The sequence below is a fragment of the Leucoraja erinacea genome, chromosome 5 (genome assembly GCF_028641065.1).
Source record: "Leucoraja erinacea ecotype New England chromosome 5, Leri_hhj_1, whole genome shotgun sequence".
Lineage (NCBI taxonomy): Eukaryota > Metazoa > Chordata > Chondrichthyes > Rajiformes > Rajidae > Leucoraja > Leucoraja erinaceus.
This window is the reverse complement of record NC_073381.1, coordinates 44361709-44372661: the sequence shown is the minus strand read 5'-3', so window position 1 is coordinate 44372661 and position 10953 is coordinate 44361709. Positions and strand designations below refer to the sequence as shown.

Genomic DNA, 10953 nt, shown 5'->3' with positions numbered 1-10953 from the left:
CACCCAGCTTTGTGTCATCCACAAACTTGGAGATGTCACAATTCCCTCGTCTAAATCATTAATATATATTGTAAATAACTGGGGTCCCAGCACAGAGCCTTGCAGTACCCCACTAGTCATTGGTTGCCATTCAGAAAAGGATCAGTTAATTTCTACTCTTTGCTTCCTGTCTACCAACCAGTTCTCTATCCATGTCAATACTCTACACCCAATACCATGTGCTCTAATTTTGTATGCGCATCTCTTGTGTGGAACTTTGTCAAAGGCTTTTTGAATGTCCAGATACACCACATCCACTGGCTCTCCCTTATCCATTCTACTTGTTATATCATCAAAAAATTCCAGAGAATTCCTAAATTAGGGAACTAGAAAATCATTAGTTACTTTGGAAATAAACAAGCAAAAAGTCAGTCATGGGGTTAAGCAGAAAAGTGTAAAAACCCATAACTTCCTTTCAGTACAGATACCGTGGAAATTACAGAGCACAGCTGCTACTTTAACTGCAGATGGCCATTGCATTGATAGGCAATCGGTTCTACTAAAACTGGTACTCTTAAATATAACATGCTGCCTTTATTTTTTGTTTGCAGCAACAAAAATAATTTGATATTTTATGAAGTTTTTTTGAAAATCCTGTCATGTTGCAAGGCTCTAGCCCCTAACCCCCTTCCCACCGACAGTTGCCTTTATTGTAGGTCTCGACCCGAAACGTCACCCAAGTCACAGCGAGAGTTGTTTTTAAATATGCCATAGAAATAAAATAAAATTGACGACTTAGACTTCTCTCCAGAGATGCTGCCTGTCCCGGAGTTACTCCTGCTTTTTGTGTGTATCTTTGGTTTAAATCGGCATCTGCAGTTCCTTCTTACACATTTCGACAATAGGTGCCTCCTTGGGAACACAGCTATCAATGTTATAGAAGAACTACCCGTACTTTGAAAGTAAACTTGATTATATTACTATTTCCTTTATTAGGGAGACCAACCCAATCCACGATTCCTTTTATGATACATAATTCAATTTTCAACTGGTGCAACTGGCAGTTCCATATACCTAAGTCTCATAAGAGTGTTAGATTTTATTGAAAAAATGTTAAAAATGAAGCCCCACATAAATTTTAGTCAATCCTGTGCTGTGTGACTATCCTAATCTCTCTCAGAACCCTTTGCACTACATTTCATAAATTTGAGTAAATTTCCCTTGAAAGTGCTTTAGCCCTACATTAAAAGCTAAAGTGACCTGCAACCTGCATTAGTAATAACTGTAAACTGTATGGCCTGTTGACTTCACAAGATCCCCACTTATTTTTCAAAACATATCTGTGCATTCACCACCTATGAATCAACTTGGCAGATGGACATAGCAAATGGAGGATCTCCAATTTTACAGCCTACACATGCCCATTGAAAGTGAAAACTGATTGTTTTTGAAATTTCATTCACAAGTTGAAGTCAAGTGCAAAACTGGAAAAAAAAGGCATGTAAATTATATATATCAAACACCAAGCTAAAATGTGTTCTGGTGGATACATTTTCATTTCACTTGATTTTAATTCAAAGCCTTTAATTTTTTGACTTACCAGCATAATATAGGTAAATACGCAAGCTCACAATACTCTACTTTCCCAAGATTCAATAATGTAACAGTAAACATCAAAAAAATGACAGTTTTAGCTATATTATGTATTAAACTACAATCTCCAGTGCTGGATTGGACTGCTAATGAGATTTATTCAATTGTGTTGTTTGTTACAAGGCTTACAAATGATCGCAAAGAACTGTACATAAAGGCTAAGCACCACTATATTAGGCAAGAGCCCATCAGTGTAAACAAAAACTGATTACATTGGTTACTTTGTATATTCCCTTATGTTCAGTGCAGGATAAAAAGGGTGAAAGCATTTGCACAACTAAAGGGGTGTGCTAAATGTAAGGAACATAACCATTTCAGTATAATCACCCCCCCCCCCCCCCCCCCCCCCGTTGAAATGCATTGGCCAGTCCAGTAAGCCTGAAGTATTATTTCACTCATTTTTAAAAATCATAATCCCAAGACACATACTTGCTCATCCATTTTAATAGGAAGCAGACTTTAGACTTTAAAAGTATTAGAGTATACTGAAATATATTACACTTATTTCAATATTCCCAAGTCTCTTCAGAACCCACCACCAAATGAGAAATTGAAAGGGACATCTGGGAGAACATAGAATGACTTTAAAGTGACAGGAAAACAACCTGTTTCGCAACTTGAAAGCTGCTTGTCATTAAACTGAACAAAACAATTTGTTGAGAAAGCAATGATTCCAAAAGACCAATCACAAGACACCTGGATTGCTTAGTAAATGTAGAGTCCTGATATTGGCAAGAACATGTTTCAGGCAGCAGAACTGCTAGCTCATGAACATGTTGTCTGATGCCTTATTATCAGAAAGCAAATATCCTAAAGCTTTCTTTGGTGGCCCATTACAGAAAACTACACGATTACAGAAGAAACACGTCACAAAGAATGGAGCATGACGTGCATTAATTTCCCCCCTCGATAGATTAGGGTAAAAACCAAGTATCTGCATAAACAGGAAATATTGTTCAAGAAATACTGTAGTTCAACACCAAAAAAAGTTTGGAATTGGCAGCTATAATGGGTTTGTACTGAAATATATAGCAAAACAGCCAAGTGAGAACCGGTCTTCTGCCTCAGCAGTCGTTCTCTTTACGCCAGTTTTCAAATAAGGCACAAGACAAAATCAAATCCCATCTATAAGGAAAGCAGTCTACAAGTATCTTGAATTTCAGTTTTTTGCACAAATGTACAAATTAAAAAGTACATTATACATAAGAGAAAATCCCACTGTTGTACAAAAATTGTTAATTCTAACTTTTATTCTTATACAATTTGATGAGTTGAAACCATTGTTATTTTGAAAATGAATTTAACTATAATACAACCAAATGTAGTGAGTTGAGCACACACATTTAAAATGAGACAATGAGTCACAGACATGATTCTATACAGGTTTTCAAAGTCGTGTTTTTGAAGCAGGCAAGATGCAAGAACTAAGGTTAATGAGAATTTTGTTTTAATGGGAAAGGACATTTCAGACAGAATGCAGAAGTAAATTTCCACAGGGATCGCTCAGCTACAGCATTTCTTCAATCCTGTTCCACCACCTGTAGTGCTGATATCTACATTTTCCCTGTCAGGTTCCTTTACAGGAGTCTGAAAGTTAAAAATAAAACAATTAAAAAATGCTCAAGTACAAGATAATTTAAACATGGAAGCTCTGAAGAAATTCACACCACTCACACAGAAATTTGTACACTTACATTTAAAGGATGTAATTTCACACAATTGATCCATCCATAGATCAGATAGTTCGTTCAGAGCAACATATCTTAGAATAATTAAGTCTTGGATTCAATTAATTCAACAGAACAATTGGCGACTTAAGAATTACTTCCAGACATCAATAAAAATCATTAACTGTAATCAGTAAATTTCAGTAACAGAAATCCTTAAATATTAGTATTGTACAGCAATGTTCTAATTTACCATACCCGTTACCCAAATCTACAGATGCCCTGGTAAAAATTCCCTTCTAGGGGGAAAATTTGAAATCTCTTTCAAACTTTCCTGAGCTCACTTCAGTGGGCTGCATAGCTCTTCTGCGTGCTGCTACAATACAGTCATACTCGACTACAGTTCTGCTTATGTTTTGGTTCAAATGAGTAGATTTGGCAGCTTTGGAAAGCCCATGAAATTCATATAGTGCAAATTGTTGTTTCTGTTTGAACAATTTACATGCATGTCATTAGGCAACATAATAAAAGACTCACTTCCTTAGCATTTAGAAATTCCCCAGAGAAACTGGGTTAATGAATTAAAAAAAGAGTAATCAAACATTACCACTCCACAAACTGCAAAGATGTATCCCTGAAAATGTGTTCAACCACACACAGCTTAGCTTATTTTTAAGGCCGGCATGGTGGCGCAGCGGTAGAGATGCTGCCCTACAGCTCGTGCAGCGTCAGAGACCCGGGTTCGATCCCTACTACAGTGCAGCCTGTACGGAGTTTATACATTCTCCCTGTGATCGCATAGGTTTTTTCCGAGAACTTCCGTTTCCTCCCACATTCCAAAGATGTACAGGTTTGTAGGTTAAATTGGCTTGGTATAAAAAATGTAAAATTGCCCCAAGTTGGATAGTGTTAATGTGCGGGGATCGCTAGTCAGTGCGGACTCGGTGGGCCGAAGGGCCTGTTTTCGTGCTGTATCTCTAAACTAAACTATTTCACAAGCATACATCATAAGTTTTACAGATTTGACAAACTTAAACATACACTCCCAACAAGCTTACTTTTTGAGTTTGAGTGATCACAAAGCTACATGTCAGAGGTTTGCCACATCATGTTCCATTTTGAAGGGCTGCTTTGCAGATCAATATTTTAACACAGCATAAAGGTGGCAAAAACTTGATATTATGTTTATTGAATTCAACGCGTCAATATTTTTTTAGGTGAGCCAATTTTGTCCCCAATGCATTCACTTGAATCACAAGCTAGTAGAAATTCCTGTTCAGTGTTTTGAAAGCCAAAATATGATTCCAGAAAAAAGATTTCAATTTCTGATAAACAAACTAAAATTAACTGAGGTATAAACAATGTAGTCCGTACTTTGACTAATTCAGCAGTTTTGTTCCTACTGTAAGAAGTTAACCTATCCTTCAAAATGACTAGATTCCAAATTAGCTTTGAACTGAAACAAATGACAGATGGTCTTTTCTGAACATTACCTTTTGAAGTATGTCTTCTGCTAATGTGAGGAATGCTTTCTCAATGTTGATATTCGCTTTTGCACTGGTCTCAAAAAACCTAATTGCATGTTCTCTGGCAATCTAAAACAGAACAAATAGCCAAGTTATTTACAGATGATCAGAAAGTGAGTTACAATCATGACATTACTTTTGTTAATAGTCTAATATTTCATCATGCATATTTACACTTCGTAAATCTAGAAAGTGTGACTGCAAATATTACTGTTGCAGTTTACCCAAACTACACAAGTAGCAAAGATTACCCAAACCACACAAAGCCGCGATTAATTTTAAACGCTCAATTTTGTCCCAAGCATCACATTGTTGACGCATCATTATCTTGCCATGCGAGCAATTTCTGAAATTTCAGTGAAGTATCAGGAAAGGCTGCACAGTCAGTTTGCATTTCACAGAACAAATAGTAATGCCCAGTAATCAGTAATAGTAATCAGGAGACAAGAAACAGCAGATGCAGAAATGTTGAGTAAAAACAAAGTGCTGGAGAAACTCAGCGGATCTAGCAGCATCTGTGGAGGGAATCGACAGGCAATGCTTCGGGTCAGGACATTTCTTCTGAAGGGTCCCAATCGAGAAGTCATTTATCCATACCCTCCACAGAGGATGCCCGACCTGCTGAGTTGCTGCATCACTTTAGACGCAGTGAACGACAGATGTTTATTGAGTCAATTCTCCTTGCAGTTCAACATAAAAAGATAGAAAAAACAGTTACTTATGCACTGGTGCCTGATTTCACACTTAACCATTCCAATGAACAGAACCAGGAGCGACGTTGGTGCTACAAAGGTTTGTAGTGTACATGTGTTACTGACAGAAATTTGACACAAACTCCTGTCCTCTGGCATGTCAGAAAATTGGATTTGATCAGTTCAGTAACCAGCACAGAGCTCGATGCCACAAAAGTCAGAATTGAGAAAAACGCAGCCAGCGGATAGGATAGGATACAGCTGGTTGCATTTCAAAGGATGAAATCACGGGAACCATCTACCGTGCATTCAGAAAGTATTCAGACCCCTTAAATTTTTCCACATTTTGTTACGTTACAGCCTTATGATTAAGGATTAAATTCTTTTTTTTATCATCAATGTACACAATACCCCATAATAAAAAAGCAAAAACAGGTGTTTAGAAATTTTTGCAGAGTAATTAAGAGAGAAATAACTGAAATATCACATTTACTTAAGTATTCTGACCACTTATTCAGTACTTTGTTGAGGCACCTTTGGCAGCCTCAAGTCTTCTTGGGTCTGACGCTACAAGTTTGGCACACCTGTATTTGGATAATTTCTCCCATTCTTCTCTGCAGATCCTCTCAAGCTCTGTCAGGTTGGATGGGGAGTGTCGAGACACAGCTATTTTCAGATCCCTCCAGAGATGTTTCACCGGGTTCAAGTCCAGGCTCTGGCTGGGCCTCGCAAGGACATTCACAGACTTGTCAAGAAGCCACTCCTGCGTTGTCCTGGCTGTGTGCTTAGGGTCTTTGCCTGTTGGAGGGTGAACCACCGCCCCAGTCTCAGGTTCAGAACACTCTGGAGCAGGTCTTCATCAAGGATCTCTGTACTTTGCTCCATTCATCTTTCCCTCGATCCCGACTAGTCTCTCAGTTCCTGCTGCTGAAAAACATCCCCACAGCATGATGCTGCCACCAGCTGTGATGAATGGTGCCTGGTTTCCTCCAGACGTGATGTTTGGCATTCAGGCCAAAGAGTTTAATCTTGGTTTCATCAGACCAGAGAATCTTGTTTCTCATGGTCGGTGAGTCCTTTAGGTGCCTTTTGGCTCCAAGCGGGCTGTCATGTGCCTTTTACTGAGGAGTGGCTTCCGTCTGGCCACTCTACCATAAAGGCCTGATTGGTGGAGTGCTGCAGATATAGTTGTCCTTCTGGAAGTTTCTCCCATCTCCACAGAGGAACTCTGGAGCTCTGTCAGAGTGACCATTGAGTTCTTGGTCACCTCCCTGACCAAGGCCCTTCTCCCTGCAGTTGTACAGGGTCTTGGTGAGACCACACATGGGAGTATTGCGTACAGTTTTGGTCTCCTAATCTGAGGAAAGACATTCTTGCCATAGAGGGAGTACAGAGAAGGTTCACCAGACTGATTCCTGGGATGTCAGGACTTTCATATGAAGAAAGATTGGATACTCGGCTTGTACTCGCTAGAATTTAGAAGATTGAGGGGGGGATCTTATAGAAAACGTACAAAGTTCTTAAGGGGTTGGACAGTTCTGTGCAGGAAGATTGTTCCCGATGTTGGGGAAGTGCAGAACAAGGGGTCACAGTTTAAGGATAAAGGGGAAGTCTTTTAGGACCAAGATGAGATTTTCTTTTCCCACTCAGAGAGTGGTGAATCTGTGGAATTCTCTGCCACAGAATGTAGTTGAGGCCAGTTCATTGGCTATATTTAAGAGGGAGTTAGATGTGGTCCTTGTGGCTAAAGGGATAGGGGGTATGGAGAGAAGGCAGGTACAGGATACTGAGTTGGATGATCAGCCATGATCATATTGAATGGCGGTGCAGGCTCGAAGGGCCGAATGGCCTACTCCGGCACCTATTTTCTACGTTTCTATGTTTCCCCCGATGGCTCAGTTTGGCTGGGCAAACAGCTCTAAGAAGAGTCCTGGTGGTTCCAATGTTCTTCCATTTAAGAATGACAGAGTCCACTGTGCTCTTCGGGACCTGCAATGCTGCAGAAATTGTTTCATATCCTTCTCCAGATATGTGTCTCGACACAATCCTGTCTCGGAGGTTTACGGACAATTCATTAGTCTTCATGGCTTGGTTTTTGCTCTGACATGCACTGTCAACTGTGGTACCTTACATCGACAGATGTGTGCCTTTCGAAATCATGTCCAATCAATTTAATTTAGCACTGGTGGATTCCAATCGAGTTGTAGAAACATCTCAAGGATAATCAATGGAAACAGGATGAACCAAAGCTCAATTTTGTGTGTCATAGCAAAGGGTCTGAATAATTATATAAATGTGATATTTCAGTTATTTCTTTGTAATTACTTTCTAAAAAATTTCTAAACACCTGTTTTCGCTTCTTCACTCTGGGGCATTGTGTGTAGATTTATGATTAAAAAAAAAAGAATTTAATCCATTTTAAAATAAGGCTGTAACCTAACAAAATGTGGAAAAAGTGAAGGGGTCTGAATATTTTCTGAATACACTGTAAATACAATACATGGACCAATCATCGCTGGACCCCAAAAGATCCACACTTGTCCTGGCCAAGGTGTACCGAACCCTGCACTCACCACTCAATCTGCAAGAATGCTCACAGGGAGCCTTGACAAATTGCCTTGGTTCACTCCTTGCAAGTCAGGCAGCAATGAAATGAACGTTTTAAAAGTTTAAACTGGATTCCAAGCACATCAGAATGCATCTAAAGTGGATATCTTTCCAAAACTCATGCTGCACATACTAGCCACTGTTCAGACTTTGAGATTAATTGCATCGTAAAGATGCAGTGTTCTTTGCGGGGTAGTATTAAGCAGGGTACTAGTTTTAATTTACAGTAGTCAATTTAAGCACAAGGAAGAAATTCAGAGCAAACTATGCCATGTTTACCGATTTGTGTAGTGTCCTGGAATTTGAATACATGATTGAACCCAATGCACAACTCAAAGGATAAAGATGGCACTTCCAATAATGTGGCATTCTTTTGTGCTTGAACAAGTACAAACACAAATTATATACACAGGTCACAAAAAGGGGACTGCAATCCCCCGCATCCTCCCAAAATTGAGCAAATTCTATCCGGGATAAAGCAGACTGGAACAAGCAACGAGACTGACTGAAGACAATAGATCACATCACCTTAAGTATAATTGTGTCAATGAAATTGCCTGATGTGAATCTCCCCCATCACCCAGTTAAGACACAGAATAGAATGAACTTTAAAATACAAATGAAACTTTACATTTACCTGTTCTCCTTTAGTTTTCGGCACCACTCGTTTGTCTTCCATGTCACATTTGTTGCCTAGTAACATCCTCTCTACATCTTCATTTGCATGCTTAAAAAGATTATATTCATGTTAATGTTTAGTGAGCTTTGAGGATAACCTGATTTAAATCTTGATTCAACACATCTACAGGTTGCTATCATACAACAGAAAGCAATGACAAAATTTTAGTCTATCAAAACATTGCCACTTGGCAAGCAACAAAAGCCTTTGGCAATTTCCCCGTTCTGAAGGCAGTAGCTCCACAGAAAAGTACATTTGCTTCATGTAACAGCTTTCAGCTGTTATTGCTCTTTGAATCTAGTCAGGACAGAGATGAAAATTTAAATCTGAATAAAATAAAAATAATCCCATGCAATATACCATGATTCTATTCCTCAAACAGCAAATTTCACTTAAAAGCTCAAACTTTGGTAATTGCTCCTTCCAACAAAACGGTGCATCACAGAGGCTGATTTAACACCAAAGAATAAGCATCAATTTCACGAATAGTCTGCCGGATTGTCAATCCAAGGAATAAAGCAAGCAACATTCTTTGTTTCAGAAATTAAAAAAAATAAAAATCGTTGTTTGGGATGGATGAAAATAAAGCAAAAAGTGTAATCAACATCATATAACCTGCACATTTATAACTTAAAATACCTGAAATACGAGTCAACTTGAAAGTAGGAGTGCGGAATTGACCATACCATTTGCACCTTGCCATAGTGTTTGTTGCCCACAACGACCAAGGAATGTCTGAAGTGGATTGTATGGCTCAGAAAACATTCTACAGTAAATGGTTTTGTTGACAGTGCAATATTTCAACGTCATTTGGGATTTCTTAGATGGAATATTAAGTGGATCTGGCAAATGTGTAAGGAAAGCGCTACTGTTGGTTATACCCAAGGATACTTCACTTTCACAATTGAATCGTCTGAGATACCTGCTCTGTTAACGGATATGGAGAGATGAGTTGATAAATTTGTGACTGGGGTTTTTCTGCCAAGTTTTGGAATATGAAAAGACAGACGCTTTGCTTGCAAAGAGGTCATCTGGTGATATGCTTTGCCTTGCCATTTACTCCAATAGGAACACAACACATATGGCTTAAACTCGTCATCACATTTTTAAAACCATCCCTAAATCGCACAAACCTATCCACACCCCGAGTTAATCTGCCTCACCAGTCAGGCAGCTGACATTCAGTCCCATCCTCCCTGCCAATCTATTTTAAACCCATCAGAGTTGCACCAGCAAACCTGAAGAAGGGTCTCAACCTGAAAAGTAACCCATTCCTTCTCTCCAGAGATGTTGCCTGACCCACTGAGTTATCCAGCATTTTATGTCTGCCTGCCAGGATATTGGTTCCCTTCCAGTCATGTCCAACCCGTCCCTCATATACAGGTCACCTCTGGCCCAGAAGAGATCGCAATGGTCCAAACAGCAGAATCCTTGCACCCTGCACAAACTCCCCAGCTGTGCATTTATCTGTCCCATCTTTTTGTTCCTTTGCTCATGCAAAATGCAGAGGGCACTGCAAGGCAGAGGCGACTGATGGGGGAGCCTTTTAGGACCTGCAACCACAGGCTTTAAAATAGCTTTAAAATAGTTATGGATAAAGACAGGACAGGCTCAAGTTAAATGTCTGTATTGGGGCAAGTCCAACTTTGATGGCATAAGACAGAAACAAGCTAAAGTTGATTGGAGTAGGTTGTTTGAGGGCAAAGAAAAGTCCAGAAAGTGGGATGCTTTTAAAAGTGTGGTGACAAGAGTTTTGGGCATGCATGTTCCTGTTGGAGGTTAAGGACGCCTGGATGACAAGAGAAATTGAGGCTCTGGCCAGGAAAAAAAGCATGGGACAGATATAGGCAGTTGAGATCAAGAGTAACCCTACAGGAGTTTCAAGATCAGAGGGGCATTTAAAGATATTGAGAAAGAAAAAAGGGGGTAGGAGATAGCTCTGGCAGATCATATTAACAAAACTACAAGGAGATTTTTACATTAAGGGAAAGATGGTAACTATCAAGAGAACCCCATATAAATAAAAATAGTAATCTCTGCTTGGAGCCACAGGAGGTGGGCAAGGTCCTTAATGAGCCTTTCTCCTGTAACTTAGCATGGAGAAACACACAGAGGAAGTTGGGAAATTATATCCAGAGGACAGTCCACAT

At 39.5% G+C, this 10953-nt stretch overlaps 1 protein-coding gene across 1 annotated transcript in view; it reads right to left on the bottom strand.

Annotated features, from left to right (window-relative positions):
• Positions 1-1546: 1546 nt before the first annotated feature.
• Positions 1547-10953, bottom strand: part of rab10 (RAB10, member RAS oncogene family) — a 44612-nt gene continuing 35205 nt past the window's right edge. Inside the window, exons 4-6 of the mRNA XM_055635478.1 lie at positions 8762-8851; positions 4793-4894; positions 1547-3219 (exon numbers count right to left, since the gene is read on the bottom strand). Of these exons, the coding sequence (XP_055491453.1) occupies positions 3136-3219; positions 4793-4894; positions 8762-8851 (276 nt within the window). The 3' untranslated portion in view covers positions 1547-3135. The remainder of the gene's footprint in view (positions 3220-4792; positions 4895-8761; positions 8852-10953) is intronic.